The 23,768-nt window shown below is 40.5% G+C and overlaps 3 protein-coding genes across 3 annotated transcripts; 2 read left to right on the top strand and 1 right to left on the bottom strand.

Annotated features, from left to right (window-relative positions):
• Positions 1–1,635: 1,635 nt before the first annotated feature.
• LOC109891056 (delta-1-pyrroline-5-carboxylate dehydrogenase, mitochondrial-like) lies at positions 1,636–12,193 on the top strand. The gene is made up of 15 exons (XM_020483347.2): positions 1,636–1,846; positions 3,481–3,574; positions 3,714–3,806; positions 4,332–4,379; positions 4,479–4,634; positions 4,866–5,015; positions 5,167–5,241; positions 5,373–5,560; positions 5,693–5,766; positions 6,982–7,178; positions 7,373–7,420; positions 7,556–7,708; positions 9,318–9,439; positions 9,607–9,725; positions 9,897–12,193. The coding sequence occupies exons 1-15, from the start codon at positions 1,806–1,808 to the stop codon at positions 10,007–10,009; spliced, it is 1,671 nt and encodes a 556-aa protein (XP_020338936.1). The 5' UTR covers positions 1,636–1,805; the 3' UTR covers positions 10,010–12,193.
• A 2,775-nt stretch (positions 12,194–14,968) lies between these two features.
• LOC109890213 (transcription factor HES-5-like) lies at positions 14,969–16,196 on the bottom strand. The gene is made up of 2 exons (XM_020482200.2): positions 15,914–16,196; positions 14,969–15,814 (listed from the first exon to the last, which is right to left on the bottom strand). The coding sequence occupies exons 1-2, from the start codon at positions 15,965–15,967 to the stop codon at positions 15,380–15,382; spliced, it is 489 nt and encodes a 162-aa protein (XP_020337789.1). The 5' UTR covers positions 15,968–16,196; the 3' UTR covers positions 14,969–15,379.
• A 2,601-nt stretch (positions 16,197–18,797) lies between these two features.
• Positions 18,798–22,521, top strand: LOC109890212 (transcription factor HES-5). Its single transcript, XM_020482199.2, has 2 exons — positions 18,798–21,452; positions 21,564–22,521. Exons 1-2 carry the CDS (start codon positions 21,390–21,392, stop codon positions 21,963–21,965), a joined length of 465 nt encoding a protein of 154 aa, XP_020337788.2. The 5' UTR covers positions 18,798–21,389; the 3' UTR covers positions 21,966–22,521.
• Positions 22,522–23,768: the final 1,247 nt, after the last annotated feature.

Below are 23,768 nucleotides of genomic sequence, written 5' to 3'. Positions count from 1 at the left end.
TGGCTGGGTTACAGTTTTGCCTTAAATCTACTTGAAAATCTATGGCAAGCACTGAAATGGCTGTGTAGCAATGATCACCTACCAATTTGACAGAGTTTTGAAGAATTTTGAAAAGAATAAGGGGAAAATGTTGCACAATCTGTGTGTGGAAAGCTCTTAGAGACCTACCCAGAAAGACTCACATCTGTAAACCCTGCTAAAGGTGCTTCTACAAAGTATTTACTCAGGGGTGTGAATACTTATGTCAGTTGTAAAATCATCTTTTCACTTTGTCATTATAAGGTATTGTGTGTAAATGGGTGAGAAAAAATCTATTTAATCCGTTTAGAATTCAGGCTGTAACACATGTGGATTAATTCAAGGGGTATGGATATTTTTTATGGCACTGTAGATATACTGAAAAAAAGATATAAACACAACATGGAATAGTTTCAAAGACTTTGCTGAGTTCCAGTTCATATAAGGAAATCAGTCAATTTAAACAAATTAATTAGGCCCTAATCTATGGATTTCACGATTGGGAATACAGATATCCATCTGTTGGTCACAGATACCGTTAAAAAGGGGCGTGGATAAGACAACCAGCCTGTAGCTGGTTTGCCTCATGCAGCGCGACGCAGCTCCTTTGCATATAGTTGATCAGAGGCGGTTGATTGTGGCCTGTGGAATGTTGTCCCACTCCTCTTCAATGGTTGTGCGAAATTGCTGGATATTGGTGGGAACTGGAACACGCTGTTGTACACGTCAATCCAGAGTATCCCAAGCAGGCTCAAAGGGTGACATGTCTGGTGAGTGGGCATGGAAGAACTGGGACATTTTCAGCTTCCAGGAATTGTCTACAGATCCTTGCGATATTGGGCCGTGCATTATCTTGCTGAAACATGAGATGATGGTGGCAGATGAATGGCACGACAATGGGCCTCAGGATCTGGTCACCGTATCTCTGTGCATTCAAATTGCCATCGATAAAATGCAGTTGTTATCAGTAGTTTATGCCTGACCTTACCATAACCCCACCGCCACCATGGGGCTCTCTGTTCACAACGTTGACACCATACACCAGGTCTGCAGTTGTGAGGCCGGTTGGAACATTTCTGGAATCCTTTATTTCAGCTCATGAAACATGGAACCAACACTTATCTGTTGCGTTTATATTTTTGTTCCGTGTAGATAGAAAAGTGAGGCAGCAACAGTAGGCTATACATTCTCTGACAGTTACATTCGTCACAATGAAAGTAATTTAGGTTACATGGGAAAATCAGTAATTGTGCAAAAGATAAGCGGGACATTTACATCAAAGAGAAACATATGCTCCGTCGAAAATATAATTTCTCAATTCAGAAATGTCAGCCCTATACTGTGATTGGCTCGTGATGTCTTCTTAGTGTTGATTGGCCACTCGCAGACTCGCCCTCTTTGCCTCCAGTAAGTTTCATTATGAATATGTGAGGTGTGTTTAGCAATACTTCTTTCTTTGAAATATTAACAAGTACAATTTCAAAAATTTTACTGTGTAAATATAACGATTAAATTATGTAATTTCTGTTTAGATAAAATACTGTAAATTACTGTGACAATTTAGCCGCAAGTGTGGTAATATAATGAATGTGGCCTCCCTATGGAATATTGGTACGGGCCGAATCCTCTGAACTCGCTATACGTGCAACCAGTAGGCTACTCAAGATATCAAACAGCTTCAATGTATCTTATCAGTTTTGATACATTGTATCGGTTGCCTGAAGTGGTCTTATAAGGGTGTTTTTATTAGATTGTCCTTTTTCTCTCTACATATTTTCCATTGGAACATGCTGCGTGTGAGATCAGCATTCTACCAGTCTTGGAGGGGGTACGTATTTTCACATGAACATACACGAGACTAACTCGTGGTTACTCTTCGTAACCAAGCTAATGTAATTTGCATGATTTTGGTAGCTAATAGTACATTTTCAATGTCAAGGCTAAGCAAAATAAGTTTAAGTAAGTTATTTATGATTTTGTGTCTTCTGATTACCATGATTCCATGCCGCATGAGTAAAGTTAACAGTTCACAGAAATACTATTCACTCAAAAATCAGAAAGTGAATGATACACCATGGGCACATAGGGCTAGAAAGAGAACTCCTCTTTTTATCTGTTCTATTATAGCGTCTGTGACAGCATGGGCTGTCACAGTAGACTTGGGCTAAAAACCTGAAGTGGCACTGGCAACTGGTGTTATGCAAGAAATCAAATGGACAGAAGGAACCTGTATGGGCAAGCCAGCTGCATGAATGTTTATTTATGCAGTTACCCTTGGTAAAACATTATAGCCATATTTTGAATCTCTTTAGAGGTCTGACTTTTCTGTTGGGTGAGGAAGATCAATAAACTGTATGAAGGCTATGTTGTTGTACACCAGGTCACTCATTGACAGAGAAGCATCTGTGTAGATGTGGGAAGGCAGTTGACTAATCATATTTCATCGATTCCATGTGTCAGGGGAGTTGAGGGTGTTTTTTAATATTTGAATACGAGCCCCTGTCTACCCAGTTAGACACTCGGCCCTTCACTGACTATTTAAACTAGAGCAGTTAATCATTTGTTGAGGCAGTGGATGCACGATCACCAGAAGTTTGGCACTTTTCTAACTTTTCCACAAAGAAATTAGACACAGACAGCCGTGTTCACCCCGACACACAGAGAATAGTGAAATATCAAATAAGCATGAATTTCTTGCTGCTGTTAGGTGTGTCTGGCTTTTTATAGTTTTTACAGATGCAAGATGGTCCCATCTTTTATGCACGACTTGCATTTTTTAAGCCTTTATGCTATAACAACTGGTCATAACAGAATAACTGATTGTGAGATTACTCTTCAAGTTACTTATTCCAGCTGACAGAAGACTGCAGCTTGCCAAAATCTAGCAGGGAAGAGGCAGGACAGAACCTACTCTGAGGTGCACCTGTATAAAAAGACAGTTCAATATCGCGACAGGGTAGCCTAGTGGTTTGAGCTTTGGACTAATAACCGGAAGGTTGCAAGTTCAAACCCCCAAGCTGACAAGGTACAAATCTGTTGTTCTGCCCCTGAACAGGCAGTTAACCCACTGTTCCTAGGCCGTCATTGAAAATAAGAATTTGTTCTTAACTGACTTGCCTAGTTAAAAAAATAAATATATTATTATTATTTTTAAAATCGCACCAAGACTACAATCTACATGGCCAGTAAAGTCTTATTCAGGTCAACAGAATTTGGCCTTGCCTCAAAATGAACTGAATGGCATTCATTCTCTTCCATAACCACATTGTTAAGTTTCATATTAGTCAAAACAAAGATGTAAAAGAGCTGTAATACATTTATGAACAAATGCTTCACTTTGCACCATGAGGATGAGTCTCAGATTTTGGGATATAATGTATGTGGGGGATGTCTGCTGCTGCGTATATGTCCGTCTTCACTTGGTGTGCATCTGTCTATCCTAATGTGTGTCTCTCTGTGCAGCTTCAGGACCTTCCCCTGTGCGGCTGTTGAAGTGAAGAATGAGCCCATCCTGGGATTCAACGAGGGCAGTCCAGAGAGGGCTGAGCTGCAGAAGGTGCGCGCACACATACAATCATACACGGCACACACTCTCAAGCAAATAACCACCGCATGCACCATTCCATATGCACCTTTATGACCTACAAGGTCATCTCTATAAAAGATGAGACTCAATAAGGTTGTGTGTGTGATAGGCCCTGGATGACCTGAAGGGGAAGACAGAGGAGATTCCCTGTGTAGTTGGAGATGAACATGTGTGGACCAAAGACATCAGATACCAGCTATCCGTGAGTGGAGTCCACAGCATGTCCCTAATCTGAGCAAACTATTGCTCCATGCTGCCTGCAAATATGGGAGCCTGGATACTGAAGCTCTCCCTTTTACCCGCACACTGCTGCTCAGATACACAGCATACTGCCTAATCCAAATGGAAACTTTCCAGGCCAGTGAAGTTAAACTGGAAATAATGTAGACTGTAATAATGTTTTGTTATCAGCTGTGTTATTAGTTTTCTATAACATCCATCATAAACCAACATACTACCTATACTGGGGGCCTGCCTGTGGAGTCTGTAGTCCCATATCGCTCATTTGGTAGTGCATGGTGCTTGCAATGCCAGGTTTGTGGGTTTCATTCCCACGGGGGACCAGTATGAAAATGTATGCACTCACTAATGTAAGTTGCTCTGGATAAGGCGTCTGCTAAATTAGTCAAATGTAAATTTTGACCAATACCACACTGTCTTTAAATGTTATTTCCTGAAGCTATTATTACCTATTAATCAATGTAATTCTTTATTTTATTTTTGAAAGCCCTTCAACCACTCTCACAAACTGGCCAAGTTTTGCTATGCTGGCAAGGTAAACTAAGATTACAATTCTTCTGTTTTTATTCATCAGACATTCACCAAGATTTACGTAACCTGACTGGATGGTGTTGCCTCGGTATGATTGATACAGGAGCTGCTCAACAAGGCGATCTTGGCCTCTGTGGCGGCGAGGAGAGAATGGGACCTGAAACCCATCCAGGACCGAGCCCAGGTCCTCTTTAAGGCTGCTGACATCATCAGTGGACCTAAGAGAGCTGAGATTCTGGCCAAAACCATGATCGGCCAGGTACAGTGAAATACTATATTTAGTCTACATGTTGTTTTAATAATCTTATAATTGTATGGCTGAATATCAAGTGGATATTCATCCCCTAAGCGTTGTTTTTTTTCGTGACTGGGAACGCATTCTCATTTACAGCAATGACCTGGGGAATAGTTACATAAAGGTTACAGGGGAGAGGAGGGTGGATGAATGAGCCAATTGAATGAGCACATTTTTTTCTGATTTATTTTCTAGGGTAAAACAGTGGTGCAGGCAGAGATTGATGCAGCTGCAGAGCTAATAGACTTCTTCCGGTTCAATGCGAAGCACGCTGTTGAACTGGAGAGCCAGCAGCCTCTGGACAGTGACGGTAGCACCAACACCATGCTCTACCGTGGGCTGGAGGTGAGCACTCTCTGGTCCTAGCATCATCTAAACTTGATAATAGTCACAGATAAAAGCCTTTATACTTGGGGATATGTTAGGATGGATTTTCTAGAACTCATATTTTCCAGGAGTTGTTTTTGTTAACACCTTTATTTCCCTTTAACTACAGGGTTTCATAGCTGCTGTTGCCCCATTTAACTTCACTGCAATTGGTGGAAACCTGGCAGGTACACCTGCTCTCATGGTAAGTGTTCCCCTACAAACAACAATACCCAAATTGTCCTTATAGTTCTAATACATTTCACATTTAGATGCTGATGTGTGTTGTTGGTTATAGTCTGAACCAGACTTTCTTTGTTTGCCTGTGTTTTTCAGGGTAATGTAGTTCTGTGGAAGCCTAGTGACACAGCCATGTCAGCTAGCTACGCCGTCTACAATGTCCTCCGGGATTCAGGGTTGCCCCCCAACATAATCCAGTTTGTGCCGGCTGATGGACCAGTATTTGGAGACACCATAACCTCCTCTGAACACCTTGCTGGCATCAACTTCACTGGCAGTGTCCCGTATGTGTTTATCTCTACATGTTAAAGCATACCTAGAACTGATTGCCACTTTTGGTACATAATACCAAATCTATACCACACTGTTTTTAGTTAACAACCCTGGAGTCTCTTAACAACCCATTTCTGTTTCAGTACCTTCAAGCGCCTGTGGAAACAGGTGGCCCAGAACCTGGATGTCTACAAGAATTTTCCTCGGGTGGCAGGAGGTGGGTTGGACCAATAGAGAAACAATAGAGATAAATGCTGTACACCACCACACTGTCAATTTATTAAATGTATTGAATATTAAACATGAGAATATTGACTTCATACTCATCTTATATCTACACTCCCCTCCAAATGTATTTGGACAGTGAAGCTCAAATTTGTACATTTGGATCTATACTGCATTATTTTGGATTTGAGATCAAATGTTTCATTAGGTGACAATACAGAATGTCACATTTTATTTGAGGGTATTTTCATACATATCTGTTTTACCGTTTCTAAATGAAATCACTATGTATCTAGTACCCCCATTTGAAGTTTTGTTTTTCATTAGTATTTTTACAAATTCACTTATAGTGTATTAAAGTAGTCAAAGGTTTTGTCCCATATTCCTAGCACGCAATGACTACATCGAGCTTGTGACTCTACAAACTTGTTGGATGCATTTGCAGTTTGTTTTGGTAGTGTTTAAGATTATGTTTTGCCAATAGGAGCTAAATGGTGAATAATGTATTGTGTCATTTTGGAGTCACTTTTATTGTAATTAAGAATATAATATGTTTCTGAACACTTCTACATTAATGTGGATGCAACCATGGATAATCATGAATGATGAGAGGTTAGCATTCTTTTTTTGGGGGGGGGGGTTTATGATCTATGTTCCTCTGTAATTTTCTCACTCATCATTATTCATTCATAATTATTTGTAATTTTTATTTACAATAAAAGTTACTCCAAAATGATACTATGTTATTCACCATTCAGTTCCTATTGGGCAAAACATAAATAGAAAAACAACCAAAACAAATTGCAAATGCATCCAACTAGTTCACAGAGTCACAAGCTTGATGTAGTCATGGCGTGCTGTGAAATATGGGACCAAATACTAAAATGTTGAGTTTAATACACTATTAAGTGATTTTGTCAAAATATTTATGAAAAAAATAACTTATTCAAATGTGGGGACTAGATGCATGAAGTGCTTTCATTTTTAAATGGTAGGACACATACTGTATGTTTGAAAATGCCTTCAAATAAAAGGTGACATTCAGTACTCTTGTCTCATTCAAAACATTTGATCTCAAATCCAAAAAGCTGGAGAATAGAGCCACATTTGCTCATTTTAACTTCACTGTCCAAATAAATACGAAGGGAAGTGTATATCAGTCATTGGAAACTGCCTCACCGACATCCTCCTCTGCCATACCTTTCAGAATGCGGTGGTAAGAACTTCCATTTTGTGCACAAGTCAGCAGATGTACAGAGTGTCGTGACAGGGACCATCCGCTCAGCGTTTGAGTACGGAGGGCAGAAGTGCTCGGCCTGCTCCAGGATGTATGTACCAGACTCTCTGTGGCCCCAGATCAAACAGGGGCTCCTAGACATCCACAAGCAGCTCAAAGTGGGAGACGTAAGTGTGCAACAGACCTTAGCTTCTAGGACTGTTTCATCAGTCACTTTGGCACAATGGTTATTTTGGTGGGAATAGTTACAGCCAGTTGACGTGTGCTCCAAAGGGAGATATTTGAAAGTGTTGAAGTTTTTACTGTAGGTGTTAATTTGATATCAGGTTGTTATAACGGTCTCCATGATTCCCCTGTCCAGCCCGTGGCGGACTGGAGTACATTCTTCTCTGCTGTGATTGATGACAAGGTACAGTACTGTGAGATTTGCCACTCTTGATGCTTGATCAGAAGCAGCTATATTACTTCTGATCAAGAGTTATTTTATTTTCAAGATTATTTAACATTTTAGTGACTCTTTATATATGATTTATTTTTGTCTCAGTCCTTTGCTCGTATTAAGAAGTGGTTGGACCATGCCAAGTCTTCCCCTAAGCTGAACATTATTGCTGGGGGCCACTGTAATGACAAAAAGGGTTACTTTGTGGAGCCCACCATCATTGAGAGCACAGACCCACAAGAAGCCATCATGGCCGAGGTAAGACTCGATTTTCTTGATAAGTAGTTATTGTCGATCACCTCCTTACTCACCACTGTTATTAGCCTATGGAACATCGTACTGTGATTCTAGTTTTCACCATGTATGTTCTCACTTCTTTAAACCAACCTACAAGTGGTATACCAGACATGCGTACATGTCATAATCACATGAGAGACAGTCAGTTGAGTCTGAATTGCTGAAACTAACTTTATTCTAGCCTGTTAGATATGGTTGTTTTATGCGATCAGGCTCAGGGCCAAGTGCAGTTTTAACTGAGACGCCTGCGATCAGGCTCAGGGCCAAGTGCAGTTTTAACTGAGACGCCTGCGATCAGGCTCAGGGCCAAGTGCAGTTTTAACTGAGACGCCTGCGATCAGGCTCAGGGCCAAGTGCTTGGATTACTCACATAAACATGTATACAGGGATGTAATGGACACCATGCTTGTTTAACCAAAGCCATGCTTCACACACTAAACCCCAAGGCATTTTTAACTCAAAAACGTCTAGTAAGTTGAACTCAAAGTCAATGAAAAGTCATTATTAATTCAAATGTTTGTGGTACTCAAAACTAAATGAGTTATCAAATCAACATTAAAAAATAAAAAATAATGATAACAAATTAACTTTTTTCCCAGCATGCTCTACGTCAGGTTGATATTATTTTTATATCTGTGTTTTTGCATGTACATTGAGTGGTTGATTAATCTTATGCTACACAAAGATAAATAACTAAACATTTATTTAGATTTCTTGCACCTGTTACTGAAATGGTTGTTCCAGATTAAATGGTTTATGTAGTCTCCTCAAACTGTTTCTAACCCTGGCAGTCACTATGAATGCAGGATGCGGAAGAATAAACATTTCAACTGTTGGATATCCTAACTCTGGCTGAATTCCAATAGGAATTACACATCACCTTGGATGCCAACATAATGTGAATTGTGGTTAGGGTTGCAAAATTCTGGTACATTTCCCAGGTTTTCCAGAAATCCGGTTTGGAAGACTCCTGGATATCCTTCAACCAGGATTTTTTTTTACATCTGGGAATTTGGGAAAGTTACTGGAATTTTGCACTACACTTTCAGGCCTGATGTGGCCTGTAAACCACTGCATTAGGGTAAAGCTAGGCCTCAAAATTAGGCCTTATGAGATATGTATTGTCATAAAGAGTTAATTATAATGATAATGTTTGCCTAGGAACTCACTTGGTGAAAGACACAGGACAGAAAATGAACGAATTCAACTATCAACAACAAATAGTGTCATTGGTGGTAACACTACAATTCACTCAAAGGCAAGGCACACTGGGAAATTATATTGGAGGCGTGTTCAAGCTGATAACTCAGTTCTGGACCCCCTACAGGGTCATAGTGACTCTTTCGGTATGAGTAATGACTACAAAATCACTATAGGTAACTACTCAAATATATTATGTGCAACCGTTTTCCTCAAGTTTTTAGTAATGACAGCACTTTGGGGTTTACAGTGCACTCTGCTTCACAAATGGGGGGCTAGTCCTCCTTGCTTCCTTGCATTGCGATTGCTCAGTTAATATGTTATAAAGTTCCAACTCTGTTATAACTCGATTCTGGGTTAACTCCTGTAGGAAATCTTTGGGCCAGTTCTGTCTGTCTATGTTTACCCTGAGAACGACTACCTGGAAGTTCTGCACCTGATAGACAACACATCACCATATGCCCTGACAGGAGCTGTCTTTGCTCTCGATAAGTACGTTCCATTACTTCAGCTGGTTTGCAATGGAGTGTCAGTATTGATGAAATAAAGAACATAATATAGTTTTATATACAAATATATTATGAATGCAAAGCCAACTTTGATCAGCTTATTGATAATAGATGTTTCTTCCTAACCCTTTAGTAATGTTTTTGTTCCAGGAATGTTGTGAATGAGGCAGCCAAAGCCTTGCGGAACGCTGCAGGAAATTACTATGTTAATGACAAGTCCACTGGCTCTATTGTCGCCCAGCAACCATTTGGTGGCGCCAGAGCTTCAGGTACCAATCCACAGCCCGCACACCAATCCACAGCTCATTGATATCCATGTGACAGGACTTCTCATTACTCCTGGTTAGCTCTCTATGTCTGACATGGATACTTCTGTCAAATGGGTACATCATCTTTATTGATATCAATAATACCTAAAACATGAACTTTTGTCTGCAAAGGTACTAATGACAAACCTGGTGGTCCTCACTACGTACTGAGATGGACGTCCCCACAGGTGGTCAAGGCCACCCACGTCCCGCTCCGAGAATGGAAGTACCCCTATATGGGTTAAAAAGACAGTTCTCTACCCCTTCCTCCCCTACCTAGGCCTCCCTCACCCAATCCTAGTTCTGCAGAGGAATCTGTAGGCGTTTTCTCCAGTCAACACGGACAATCAAATGAAGAGAACAATGCTCTCCTTACTCATCCAAGTTTTGTCCCTTTTTGTCCTTATAAGTATGCACTGAATCTATACACAAGTATGAATGTAATTATTAGCTGTTCTAAATTGAAAGGGGGAGCAACAGTGCCCCTCTGGCACTTCATGAGATCAGCAGGAGCTGCAGCTGACCCAGCCAAGCTGCCTGCTAGCTGTACAGAAGAATGACAATATGACAATACGTCCTGTGGATCCACAGACATAGTAAAACTGTGTGGTCTACCATGGATTCCACAGACTTGTAATAATCAATCATCTTTTTTTTTAAATCAAATGGCTGCTATGTGCTTCTGAGCCTCTGTTTTACCATCTCAGTACTGACTGGTCCTGAGATGCAGGCTACTCACTGTTAGGTTGTCTCCGCCTGTTCTGTCCTGAGGAAAGTATTCAAAGAGTTGTTAAGCATCAAATACTTTACGAAACTGACTCTATTATAAAAATTACCTGACCGTCTCATCTTAACATCCTTTGACAAAAACAATAACACTGAGTTTTGACCATGAATATTTCATGACAGCTAAAGTTCAAGTATCAAAATGTTTATAATTTTAAGTGTTTGTGATGGCAAAAAGAGGGAAAAATGGTTATCCTCTTGTTTTGGTGCTAAGAAAGTCCTTAACCTAAACTCAGTTCCTCGCTGTGTACACTTGAACTATGGCTGGTCCTACAGGATGTGGCTATGATCACATGTATTTATAAAGCCCTCAGCATATGTCACAAAGTGCTTATACAGAAACCCAGCCTAAAACCCCAAAGAGCAAGCAATACAGATATAAAGTACAGTAGCTAGGAAAAACTCCCTAGAAAGGCAGGAGCCTAGGAAGAAACCTAGAGAGGAACCAGGCTCTGAGGGGTGGCCACTCTTCTGGCTGTTCTGGGTGGAGATTTATAATAGTACATGGCCAGATCGTTCTTGAATATGTTCAAACGAGAGGGTCGAAAACAGCATGTCCTGGACAAGGTAGCACGTCCGGTGAACCGGTCAAGGTTCCATTGGCGCATGCAAACAGCAGAAACTGGATCAGCAGCACGACCAGTTGGACTAGGACAGCCAGGAGTTGTCATGCCATGTAGTCCTGAGGCATGGGCCTCTGGGAGGGGGGAGAGAAAGAGAGACATTGAGACTGCGCATGACAGCTTGGTCTCATAGACTAAACGTAACATACTAAAAGTACATCCGGGACACTCAAATTAGTATGATATTTTATGTTTGGTATGGTTACGTGAGGAAAATACCAAAAGTAGGGTGGTTGGTCAGGCATATAATGTAAATGTCTAGCAATCCAAAGGTTGCGAGTTCGAATCTCATCACAGACAACTTTCGCATTTTACTTTTCAACTACTTACAACTTTTTATAACTTTTGCAACTACTAGCATGTTATGTAACCCTTGACCCTTTTTAGCTAACCCTAACCCTTTAACAGAACTCCTAAACTTAACCCTAACCCCTATCCTAGCTAACATTAGCCACCTAGCTAGAATTTGTAACATTTATATGTTTTGAAAATTCATAACATATTGTACGTTTTGCAAATTCGTTACATAATCATACAAAATGGGTGATGGACATCCACAAATTAATACATACCATACGAAACGTTACATACTAACTGGAGTGTCTTGGATTTCCGTTAAGGATATTACAAAATGCTCTGAGACCCGGTTGAGCATGAGGGTGCTGTTACCTTTTTACTTAAACCCCACTTTGCCATCTAATCATGTTTACCTCATCAACCGCGCACACTTACTGTTCTTTTCCAATTGTGGAATATTTTACTGAGCGTTTGCAAAAATATATGTAAGTGCTAATTGCTTCATGTGATTGCTCAGTCTCAATCTGAATTTCATGCCATCTTTATCGTTTTGAAAACAATTTCAGTGGGATATATTTTGATACAATGTATTTTGTATTTTTAATATTTTTCTGTTAAATGCTAATATAAATGATTTGTCTTCGATTGTGCCTGTATTGTTAATAATAGAGATTGACCTTTATTAAATTTGTGGTCATTAAATTATTTCAGAAAGTATATTAACCTTTTGTGTTTAATGTCATCTTTTTGTTTCTGAATGTGGCTTGCTTTAATCCATACTCTGTTGTTATTGTGACAGCTGATGGTGTTTCTCCAGTTTCTAACCCCTTCTAAATATTGTAAGGTTGAGCTACATACTTCTTGTACAATTGGTTTCTTCTGCATCCATCGATACCAACCATTAATCTGTGTGATTAACAGGGGCTGAGCTAGGGCGGTGTTTGTGAGACTAGGGCGCATCCCGAAGGTGGCTGGGTCTTTTTACAAAAATGTCTGTAGAGTCCTAATGGTTTGAGCTACAAACTCATATAAGGGATCTATGAAAAGTTGGGACTCTAACAAACACACACACGTGACACATGTTTTCCTCTATGACGCTCACAAGCTACACAAGGGTCTTCTACATAGATCATTGGAAATCCCAGGACATAGTGTCTATAATACCGTAATAAGCTCACATTGTTGCTGTCACAAACACCAAACTCCACACAGTTGTCACTGACTAGTTCAATAGTAATTTCCCACTGAGAAAACAATTTCTGTACTTACAGCATTCATATAAATTCATTTTTCTGGTTTTGCTTTGGTGGACATAAAAAAAAATATATAAAACTCATGAATGCAACTAATTTATCAATTTGTTTTGTGTTCAACTTGTAACCCTGGTTGTCCTGAAAATAAGATGGTCAAACACTTCATTGTGCGGCTAAATATAAGGGCTGGACATGCAGATAAATGAAAAAACTATTTTTGCTGGGGTCTCGGGACTGATAGGGTTAACCAATTTGACAAGAGTTAAAATGTGTACCTGCTCAGAGTGAACTGGGAATGCTGTCCTACACTGAGGTGTCAAAGTACAAAGCCAAGGTTTTTACTTCCTGTCAGGACGTTTGAGTATGTGCTAGCATCTCTACCTCATCCCTCACGCTGTGATGTGTTTATAGTGCTACACTCCTGTCACATCAAAGTCAGATGGGAGGAGACATCCTTACCGTGCCTTTGGCACACTCCCATCCTTCAAACTGTTGGAAGTTAGTGCTGTACGTGTAGACACGGGAAAGAGCACTGCCTGGCAGCTCAGGAAGTTGGTGGCACCTTAACTGGGGAGGACAGGCTCATGATAATGGCTGGACCAGAATTAGTGGAATGCCATTCCATTCGTTCCGATCCAGCCATTATTATGAGCCGTTCTACCCTCAGCAGCCTCCACTACCTGACAGACACCAAATGTCTGGATATATAGGCTCAAAGAACCTGCTGTCTATTTTTTTTATACTCAACTTTCTCATTGCAACTTTTTCCACTGTTATGAATCCTAATGGAATCATACAACCAGAGCCAATGTGCAGGCAGGAATAGGCAATGGTGCTCATTAACTAAAGGGAAATTGAAAGAAACATATCTAGACAAACTAAATATTCAAACTGGTCACTGGCAAATTTGTAACTCATTAGTTGAACATTTCTAAACCATCTGTAGGGGGAATACAAATTACGTGTTACTATTCCTATTGAAAGAAGTCTGAAGAATAATTGTAATTTTGTCATGTCAAAATATTTAGCACAGGTCCTGGGTACTTTATAGTGTCATTACAAAGCTATGCCAACTATTCTAGGGACTGATCTCATGGTGATACATACTGCAGTGGAATGCTTTTTTATGCAGATTTATGGAATAACATTATGTCTGTTGTGCAGCACAATTGGGAGAGCTCCATGTGGGATGCTTCAAATAAACCCCCATCATGCTTTGAATGATATGATGTCCATTGTTCCCTTTAATACATAGATGTACCTTCACTGGTCATATTCAATTGTTAATGGCGTTGTTGTAGCCTAAATTTCTGGCTAATGCCATATTCACATGTAAGGTTTAATCTGATTTTTTTTTTGTTTGCCATCCAGCTTTATACCAGCAAAAAAACGCAATGTGTTGGATTGAGAATGTTGGCGCTTCTAATTGACAGCTCTTGAATGGTGTGAGTGTGGGAGAGAAGCTCCGGTTAGCTAGCGTTTTCCGGAGGCGCCAGTGCTAGCTTTTGTGTAACAGCAGCTGGACCATTCAGTTTGAACATGTTTACTCAACAGAATCGAGCCCTTCATGCCTTCATTCTCCCTCCCAAAATCAAGCTCCTATAACTTCTACAGTGAAAACACTCCACTGGGCACAGACGTCAGTTCAAAGTCTAGCCTTGATATACATTTGGTTGAGTTGTCAACTAACATGAATTCAACGTGAAATCAACAAAATATTTCACCATGTCATTGGGTTTAGGTTAAAAGTTTGAAGAAAAAAAAGACGAAATGCCCTTATTGATGATTTTTGCAAATCCAATTCGTTTTCCACTTTGTCTTCACATACATTTTTGTGGTTGAAATGACTTGTAAAGAGCGTTGATTCAACCTGTTTTTACCCAATGGGACATTTAGAGCAAGATGTTTTTATGGTGGGAAGCAAAATGAATAGTAACGATACTCTGTGTGGGAAGGCTGTACATCAATATTTTTTTGTTGTCGGGAAATATGGAGACCACCTGTAGTCTTGTAGGCTTCGTTTAGGCTAAGTTGTTCGCTGAAATATGTTGGTATAAATCACTGTGTAGTCCTGTTGGTATCATTCTGAATGATGTGAAATTATGTCTTTTTATGCATGAAGTTCAGTCATTCCTGCCATTTAAGTGCCACCTTATTTTAAATAGAGGTGTAGGCCTACTGTCTATAAGTGTTGTGTATTAAAAAAAACATAGAAATAGTAGCCTAATTAATAGAGATTCGTCCATAAATTGTAATTTCCTTTTATTTATTGGGAATATTTCCATATCAATGTGATAATCAATGTTCCAATCACAGCTCGTTTCAGGACACATTACAATTCAGCAACATATGGAGTTCTTTTCCCAGAAATACACCAAGATATTACTTGAATATATTTTACAATATGTAAAAAATAGTTTACTTCACAATTGTGAAGTTACAAATATATGCGCAATAGCACAATACAGGATATGGAATTTACATTCTAAACAGAATAATAACAATAATTTCAACTTTTACGAACAAAAGATAAATTGTAAAGGGAATAATTATTTCCTACAAGAGATCATACTTGGTCGTGCAGCTAGACCAACATATTATCTGGTTTTGACATCGAAAGTCTCATTATTTAACGTCTCAAAATAGGCTAAGCGCATCACCAGGGTCTCCACAAAGGCCCTCTTCCACCTGCGGTGACACATTTCGGAGTTCTGTTGTTGTGAGGGACCGTCGCGCGGTTTGGACTCAGCGCGACTCTCTCACCAAGTTTCTGTACCCGATGGAAGTGATCGACAAGCTTATGTTGCGAGTCAGTCGGCTGGTTGTGCGCTGAGAGGAAACGCAGCGTCTCCTCCAGGCAGCGGGTGAATCCCTCCGCGTAGCTCTGGACAGGTGACGCTACGTTGAATGAAGATGCAGGGCGCGTGCTGTTGTCTTTCAGGTAAAACACAGCTGTCTCGAGAATGTCAGCCTTCTCCAGTTTAGAGTTGGGTTGGTGTGCTTGAAGTTCGGTTTTGAGGAGTGACTTGAGCTGTTCGATGCTGCTGTTGATGCGGTCTCTGCGCATCTTCTCGACCACTGGTTTTCTCAGCTGGATAAAACAAATAATCTGATTAGTTAATCGCAGTTTTAAAAAACATGTTCAAATTAAAATTAAAATGATGAATACAGTCAATTGTACTTAGCCTACTTTGATTTTATCTTTCGTGGTCCTCACAATGTTGCACATATTGACAGGAGCCATTGCTGTTGGTCAGTTGGTGTTTGTTCTTAGTAAAGATAGTTGCGGATGTTAGAAGTGGGGAGCTTCCGTATTTATACACCCCTCACACTGTAAACCCGTGTGGGTCTCAGTTTGACAGGTTTCCCACACTTGCTGGCCAATCAGGAACGCGGACAGTACAAAGAAAGAGGATTCCATTACTTCATGCTAAATTGACTGTCTATTGCTTTGGGACAATGATCGTGTCCCAAGGGAACAGGTGGACTGTGCAATAGAGTAAATGCTCTGAAATATTTGACTGTGTTCCTTGCGACTGCACACCAAAATGTTGCTCCATTCACGGTCAAACCCAAAAGGCGGGAAACAAATCCTGAGTAAGTAAATGGGTTTCCAGAAGATTATTCAGGATCAAGAGGCGTTGCTTCTGTATGCTTTTTCCCGCAATTTTCTAAAATAAATTAGTTCGTTTGATAAATTCATTCAACCTTACACAATGTTTGATTTGGCTATTTTATGTACAAGTTATAGTTATGATTGTTATTCTTATGCGCAAAAGTTATAATTATGATTGTTATTGCCACTCTTACTCATATTGTATTATAATAAGAACCATAACAATAGTATTATAATAAATAGCATATATTTAGACATTAGCCTATATAATACGTTTTTCAAAAACGATTATTATTATTATTATACTAAGTCTGTTGTCATTGAAAGGATCTTTTAGATATAGGCTATACAGCGACAGTCTATTTATATACAGGTAGTTTATGCGAACCTTTGTAAACGACTCTATCCTGTTCGCTTCATCACCAATCGGTCAACAATGTATCAACGTGATATTTTTCCATGTGGCCCCTTGGGAATGGGATGCCTCATTGAGGACCGTGACTAATGCGGTATTGAGCACAGCACACTTACATTGTTGCTCTGTTGAAAGTGTGCTGTGGGAAAGTTGGGACACCACAGCCTACAGGATTAGTCTTTGAATAGAGGAGCAGCTGGCTTCTGTGGCGGGAAACCTCTGTCAGCTGGGTGAGTTCTTCAATACATGTTTCCTCTCTAGTTCTAGTTAGAGGGCATCAGTCCAGTTGTGAAATGTTAGAATTTCAACCAAATTGTTGTTTGTATTGTATACATATTCAAAATTCCATAGATAATGATGGGAAAAATGCAGCAATCATTGCTGGCAACATTATGGGCCTATAGGATAATGAAAACAACCTGTTGAATCGAAAGTGTGTCTACTCCAAAATAGGTGGGTTCTGCTGGATCATCTTAGATAATACATACAAATGAAATGGACAGCACTCCACAGGTTCAATTTCAATCTTTCAATTTTTTTAAATTCAATTTTGTGTGATGCTTATAACCACATGAGATGCCATATAAACGGTGGTATCTTTTAAATGACCTATTAGCTATAATTAGTGCACCTAGTTTCTCTCATGGCCATGGGCACTGTCTTGTGTTACTTGGACCTATAATTATAGAACTGTTTCATTTGTTGGTCTATGTTCTCTGTAACAAACCTGTTAAGGCTAGGGCAGAATACTGCCCCCGTTGGTGAAATGCGTGCCCATAGTAAACAGAAAAAAAATCTGTAAAAAATTGCTAATATATGCATATAATAAATATTATTGAATAGAAAACACTATAAAGCTTCTAAAACCGTTTAAATTATGTCTGTAAGTAAAGCAGAACTCTCAGGGCACTCATTCTCCCAAACTCTCTCTTGTCATCCAAAAAGTTGGCCCAACTTTGACGTCATCGCCCCCACCCTTCCCAAGCACCTACAGTCCTGGGAACAGTTCCTATGCCTTCAGCGCGGTGTCCGCTTTCAATGGGGCTTCTCATTGTGTGAATCGCGTGCTCACGAGAGTAATGACGGGCCGAAACCTTTCGGTCGCGCGAGAAAACAGGTTACTCTCACGCGCATTCTGTCTTTCTTCCAAGATTGATTAAACGATGTGTGTGTTTCTCTTTGTCCTGAGAATTGCGGTGAAGCTATATAGCATGCTAACGCTGTGTTCTGAACCAAGTTTGACAAGTTTAGTCGACATATAATATGTAATTTCGACGTTTTGGTGCGAACTAACTTTACTTTTTGGCTGCATTTCAACCGAAATATGTCGTGTTTGATAACCGAAAGACACAGACTTCAAAACTAAAGCTGTTTTTGGTAAGTATAAACCCTTCCAGGTCTTCTGATGGAAGAACAGCAAAGGTAAGGGAACATTTATGTGTTAAATTTGGGTTTCTGTGGACTCCGAGATAGAGGAGCCAAAATGCTAATTCCTGAGCGCGACTCACATTATAGCCTAGTGAACGAAATCTGTAAAGTTAAAAATAAATGTAACACAGCTGTTTTATTAAGAAGAAGTGTATCTTTCTAAGTATATGTAGAACATGTATATTTAGTCAACGTTTATGATGTGTATTTCTGTTATCTGGCAGAGTTACCATAATTTCTCCAGGCATTGTTGTAGCATTTTTTAGCCATGACCTTCTATGTAAACCGTGATTTATGGATATAATTAGCATATTATTGAAAAAAACATAAATGTACTGTATAACATGTCCTATTCCTGTCATCTGATGAAGATTTTCAAAAGGTTAGTGAATTATTTTACTTTTAATCCTGCTTTTGTGATTGCATCTATTGTTCTACAAAATGGCTATGTAAATTAGCCTATCTTTGGTGGTGGTTTGACATAAATATGTGCTATGTTTTCGCCGTAAAACATTTTAGAAATCTGACTTGGTGGCTAGATGAACAAGGTGTTTATCGTTCATTTGAGCTATTGGACTTGTTAATGTGTGGAGGTTAAATATTTCTAAGAATATCTTTTGCGTTCTGTGTGCTGCTGTGTCAGTTGAGCAGTGGGGGGAGGTGCCCTAGCGGGACGTGTGGTGCCTAGTACATCTTACAGTAAAAACAGCTATTTTGTTCATTCATGCTGTTTCTGTGTATTTTTTTAAACTCCAGATTGTGAGATTGTCTTAACCAACCTTGCATCTCCCACATGTGTCCCTCTCTCTCTCTCTTCCGCCAAACTGTGCCATGTAAAAGGGCCCAATGCATTCCTGACTGTTGTGCTGAACCAGGCTTCGCCTGAGAGGGGCAGGTGCTTGGTATCACACGCCTCATCAAGTAGGGCATCCTTGTGGCATGAGCCACACAGGGACCTGGGAAATGCCTGACCTCTCTTTAGACCTGATAAATCCTCCTCGATGTGGACCCCGGGCTATGGCATCCCATGGATATTTGACCTGAAGTGGGAAATTGTCAAATGTATGACTTCTGTCTTAGTTGACGCCCTGTCAGTACTGTCATGGGTCAGTGTGTTGGTGGTCAGTTTTAATAGGTATTAAACATACAAAAACAATAAATATCTTATTATTGCTCTGCAATGTACCACTACATGTTTGTTTTTTTCAATTAACTTGTTCTGGAGAAGGTTCAATCTTGTTTGTTTATCATTGGATTGTGTATTTACTGTATGTCCATGTCTGTATTCCATTATCCGACAATAACACAAATATAACATGTATTTTTCTTTATATCATAATAGCAGCCTGAAGTCTTTTTATTTGCGTTCCAGTATGATCTACCTGTGACTTCCTCTAGGTGCGGAGTGTGTGAGAGGCCTGGGCTCGCCCAGCAGAGTTCCAGATGGCCTATTGAGTTCCAGGCATAATGAGGGGTGATGGATCAGTGGCGGCTGTGGCAGGGTGGGGCGCAGCCGTGAATGGGGGCTAAGTGTGGGAAAGAGGAGCAGGTCGGAGCTCTCACACATTCCTCACTGGAGAGAGGGAGAGGGCCTTTGGCTGCACATAGACACTGGGACATCTGGGCTCAAAGCTATGGAGACTGTTTTGGTGTGTGTGCGTGTGTCCATGCACGTGGGCGAGAGTGTGTGTGTGTGTGGAGGGGCTTATAATGAGGCCATCGCTTTTCTTCCTGAATAGATGGAATGTCCACATTGGAATGTGTTCATACTCAAATAATGTTTTCATCTGCATAGTCATGACTCACTTATTAGAAATATCTTTAAAGAGAGGAGAAAAGACAGACCAGAAATGATTTCCCTCCAAAAATACCCTTGCCATCTGCCTTTTAAAATTTTTAGCATTAGCATTTTTGTCCATTTAGTTTAGAGCAACCATTTGAATCAATGTTAAACATTTTAATGCAAGTGTCTAGTAAGTTATTGAAGTATGTAGACATTTACCAATTCTATTAACTTATTCACGAGTGATAGGAGAAACATTATTTAGTAATAGCCTCTGATGATGAGAGTGAAGTTCACTGTATTGTACTGTCCGAAGGCTTCAGTGGGAGCAGATGTTTGAGTGCAGGTTTCATTAATGAGAGGCCAGAGGAGATTAGAGGAGGAGAGGTGTAATCAGTGTTAGGTAAGTGTGCACGCACACAGGCCGGCCATGTGAACGAGGGCGAGGTGGGGGGAACACACGTGCCCCCAGGCTCAGCAGTGCCTCTGATCTGGGCAGCAGGTTGACAGGGTATCTCTAGAGGGGGGCAAGGGGGTGGTGGATGGAGGGGAGATGGGGTGTGGCCTATTGACTGGATCCTCTCCTGCTTTCCCACACTCTCTTTCACATTTACCACATACTCTGTGGGGGGGCTGAGTGAAGGTGTCTCACAATGGAAGTGTGCCTTCCCAGAAGGTGCTGGATAATTGTGTTTAATTGGCATCTACAATGTGAATGTTTCTCTCTCTCTCTCTTTCTCTCTCTCTCTCTCTCTCTCACACACTTTCTCTCTCACTCTCACTCTCTCGCTTTCTCCCTCTCCCTCTCTCTCCCCCTCTCTCTCTCTCTCTCTCTCTCTCTCTCTATCTCTCTCTCCCAGTGTATCTTTCTCATGCTTTCTGTACATGTGAAAGACAGAGAAGATGTAAATGGTATATAAGTAACGGATGTAAGGGGAGAGGAATTATTTAATTTTACAGCACACTTACAGTACTTACAGTACTATCACAGTATTAACATTATGTCTTCTGACTATATTCTTTGTCTCCTTAATAGGTTAGCATTAATATCTGCAATGTGAAGTGTGCAGTATCTATATGCCTTTAGGTTCCTTAACAATGCTGACTCAGTCCCAATCTGCAGATGCCTGATAAGGAATGTTCCCAGGTAATAAAAGTGTAACGATGTGCTTGTGTTCAGTCTCTGCCTCTGATATCTGCAACACCATTCCCTCTGTTGAGGCCAGTAAACCATGAGATAATGGATGCCTCTCCCATTGTTGTGTCTGCCTCGCCCACTGGCCTCTGAGTGTGGGAAAGCTAATCCAGCCTGGTACACATGGCTTTGTAATGCTAATGGCCTCCTATAAATAGGGGAGTGGGCTCCTCTCTCAGCTCACAAGCTTCTCGCCTTCCTCAGAGAAGCACACTCTCTGTCTAACAGAATGGCTCCTACCTACACCAGAGACTCTGACAACACCATGCTCTCTACTAAAGACAAACATAAAGTAAGTATTGTTTATAACATGTTTGTGTCATAGTTTACTATTGAATCCTTTTCTTCATGATTTGAACTTAAGGGACAGATAACTAACTGAATGCCCTCTTTTCTTCATCAGCTAAGGAAACCAGTTGTGGAGAAGATGCGTAGAGACCGCATCAACACCTGCATAGAGCAGCTCAAGACCCTACTGGAGAGGGAGTTCCACAAACAGGACCCCAATGCCAAGCTGGAGAAGGCTGACATCCTGGAGATGACGGTGGGATTCCTGAAGCAGCAGCTGCAGCCTCAGAGCCCAGTCCTTCAGAGGGCCCACAGTGAGGGCTACTCCCAGTGCTGGAGGGAGACACTGCACTTCCTGTCTTCCAGCTCCATGAAGGACATGATGCTCCATAACCTCCAGAGAGCTGAACAGGACATCTGTCTCTCCTCTCCACTCTCCTCCCAACACCAAAACCACAGCCAGGGCCCAGTGAAGCAGGCCACCACAGGCCACAAATCAGTCTGGAGGCCTTGGTAGAACCACCACATAGAGAGACTATCTCACAAACTGGATGGATGTTTACCATCTTTCTTGCTGTAGGAAATACATTTCCAAACGTTATATTGAAATTATATTATTTTCTTGTTATATTTGAACGGAATTCTACTGAGGTGATTATTTGTTCTCAGAGAAGAAGCTGAACACATGTTTGTATTAATTCATAATGAAGAATATGTTTGATATTTTACGTGTATGTTTATGTGTGTATACGTTTTGTACTCACTTGATGCACCAATGTGTTCTTTAGTCCTTTCATTTTCTATGAAGATGATTGGTAAAGGTCATATCTTAACGTGTATGGTTGCTTAGCTAACTCAAATCTTGCTTTAACTCTATTATATGTACTGTCCTAATGAAGGACATTTACAAATGCTTTGATATGTCTTTTGTAAAGGCTTTTTGGGACATTGTTGTTCCACCATAGGCACTGTTGTGCTGTGAAATGTATTGTTGACACTGTGTGTCTTTCATTCTCACTTGATAAAGTGAACAGACACCTAAAATGGATTCCAATAAATGTTTTGGAAAGTAACCATACTGTGTGTGTGTTTCTAAAGGAGCTGTAGTGAAACAGGGGATGATGGGACATGTAGAAAAAGTCATAATGTACAGGGTAGATGGAAAGTAACAATTTTATAAAAGTAAGTGGAGATAAACCGGTAACAACAGATAACACAAACAGGCAGATGTACTGATAGATACTATAGGTAAAAGAGCAGGCATCTGGCCATATCATATAAAGTAAATCACAGTCTAATACCTGTAAACCTAAGTTGTAAGGTCACAATTACTGTAATGGAATTCTCTATCTAGCTGTTACATTGAAGTTATTGGATACTGCTGCATTGCATAGTTTATCTTGTGAGATGCATTTCTTTTCAAATATACATTTTGAAAATAGCTGCCTGCCCAAATATAGTTGCTTAATTTGGTGAGCTCACATCTCAACCTGGAAATGTTGCATGGTTTATCTTGACATTTACATTAACATGTTTTTGTTAAATAGAGATCACATTGAAAGTGATGTACAGTCAATGGAATAATACAAATAATAAAAACATAAAAAAATAGCATCACAACATGTTTATTAGTACATGTTGTGCTGGGACATATGTGTTGGTATTGGTGGTAGAACTGCATGTCTTGAACAGGGCATATTGATACTTTGTAGAGGTCAATAATCAATTATCAGGGATTGGCTTAGTGTGTATACCACATGGTCTGCATCTGGTAGCATGGGTCTGGAGCTCACCCAGCTTTCCCACACTCCTCAACCAATAACAGCACTGATTAGAACAATAGATAACATCAATGACTTTGTGTGTGTGTGTCAATGTGACTGAGTGTGTGTGCGTGCGCGCGTGCATGACAGAGAGTGAGAGAGAGACCTTGCATTGGCTGTGGGTGGAGTAGCAGTCAGTCAGTTTAGAGGAGGATGTGTGTCATGGCTGGTGTCATGTGTGTGTGTGTGTGTGTGTGTGTGTGTGTGTGTGTGTGTGTGTGTGTGTGTGTGTGTGTGTGTGTGTGTGTGTGTGTGTGTGTGTGTGTGTGTGTGTGTGTGTGTGTGTGTGTGTGTGTGTGTGTGTGTGCGGGCGTGCGTGCGTGTGTGTGTATATGTGTGCGTGTGTGTGAGATGGTGTGTGTGTGAGATGGTGTGTGTGTTTGCTTAAGGTGTGTTGACTCTAATCTATCACCTGGGAGCAGACTTACCCTCCAGACTGACACCTGCTTGCATCAGGCAGATAAGATAGGTTTCCCACGGCGCTACACAGCGAGGCC

The sequence above is a fragment of the Oncorhynchus kisutch genome, linkage group LG5 (assembly GCF_002021735.2).
Source record: "Oncorhynchus kisutch isolate 150728-3 linkage group LG5, Okis_V2, whole genome shotgun sequence".
In the NCBI taxonomy this organism is placed as follows: Eukaryota; Metazoa; Chordata; class Actinopteri; order Salmoniformes; family Salmonidae; genus Oncorhynchus; species Oncorhynchus kisutch.
Note: the sequence above shows the minus strand (reverse complement) of the source record. Positions and strands in the feature narration are given on the sequence as shown.

Bases quoted from the DNA above. Each gene is read 5' to 3' on its own strand.
- LOC109890213 (XM_020482200.2), bottom strand. From the start codon at position 15,967: ATGGCTCCTGTCAATATGTGCAACATTGTGAGGACCACGAAAGATAAA. The intron at 15,815-15,913 runs GTAGGCTAAGTA...TGTTTTATCCAG, and splicing joins CCACGAAAGATAAAATCAAA to CTGAGAAAACCAGTGGTCGA.
- LOC109891056 (XM_020483347.2), top strand. From the start codon at position 1,806: ATGCTGCGTGTGAGATCAGCATTCTACCAGTCTTGGAGGGG. The intron at 5,561-5,692 runs GTATGTGTTTAT...TTTCTGTTTCAG, and splicing joins AACTTCACTGGCAGTGTCCC to TACCTTCAAGCGCCTGTGGA. The intron at 9,726-9,896 runs GTACCAATCCAC...TTGTCTGCAAAG, and splicing joins TGGTGGCGCCAGAGCTTCAG to GTACTAATGACAAACCTGGT.
- LOC109890212 (XM_020482199.2), top strand. From the start codon at position 21,390: ATGGCTCCTACCTACACCAGAGACTCTGACAACACCATGCTCTCTACT. The intron at 21,453-21,563 runs GTAAGTATTGTT...TTTCTTCATCAG, and splicing joins CTACTAAAGACAAACATAAA to CTAAGGAAACCAGTTGTGGA.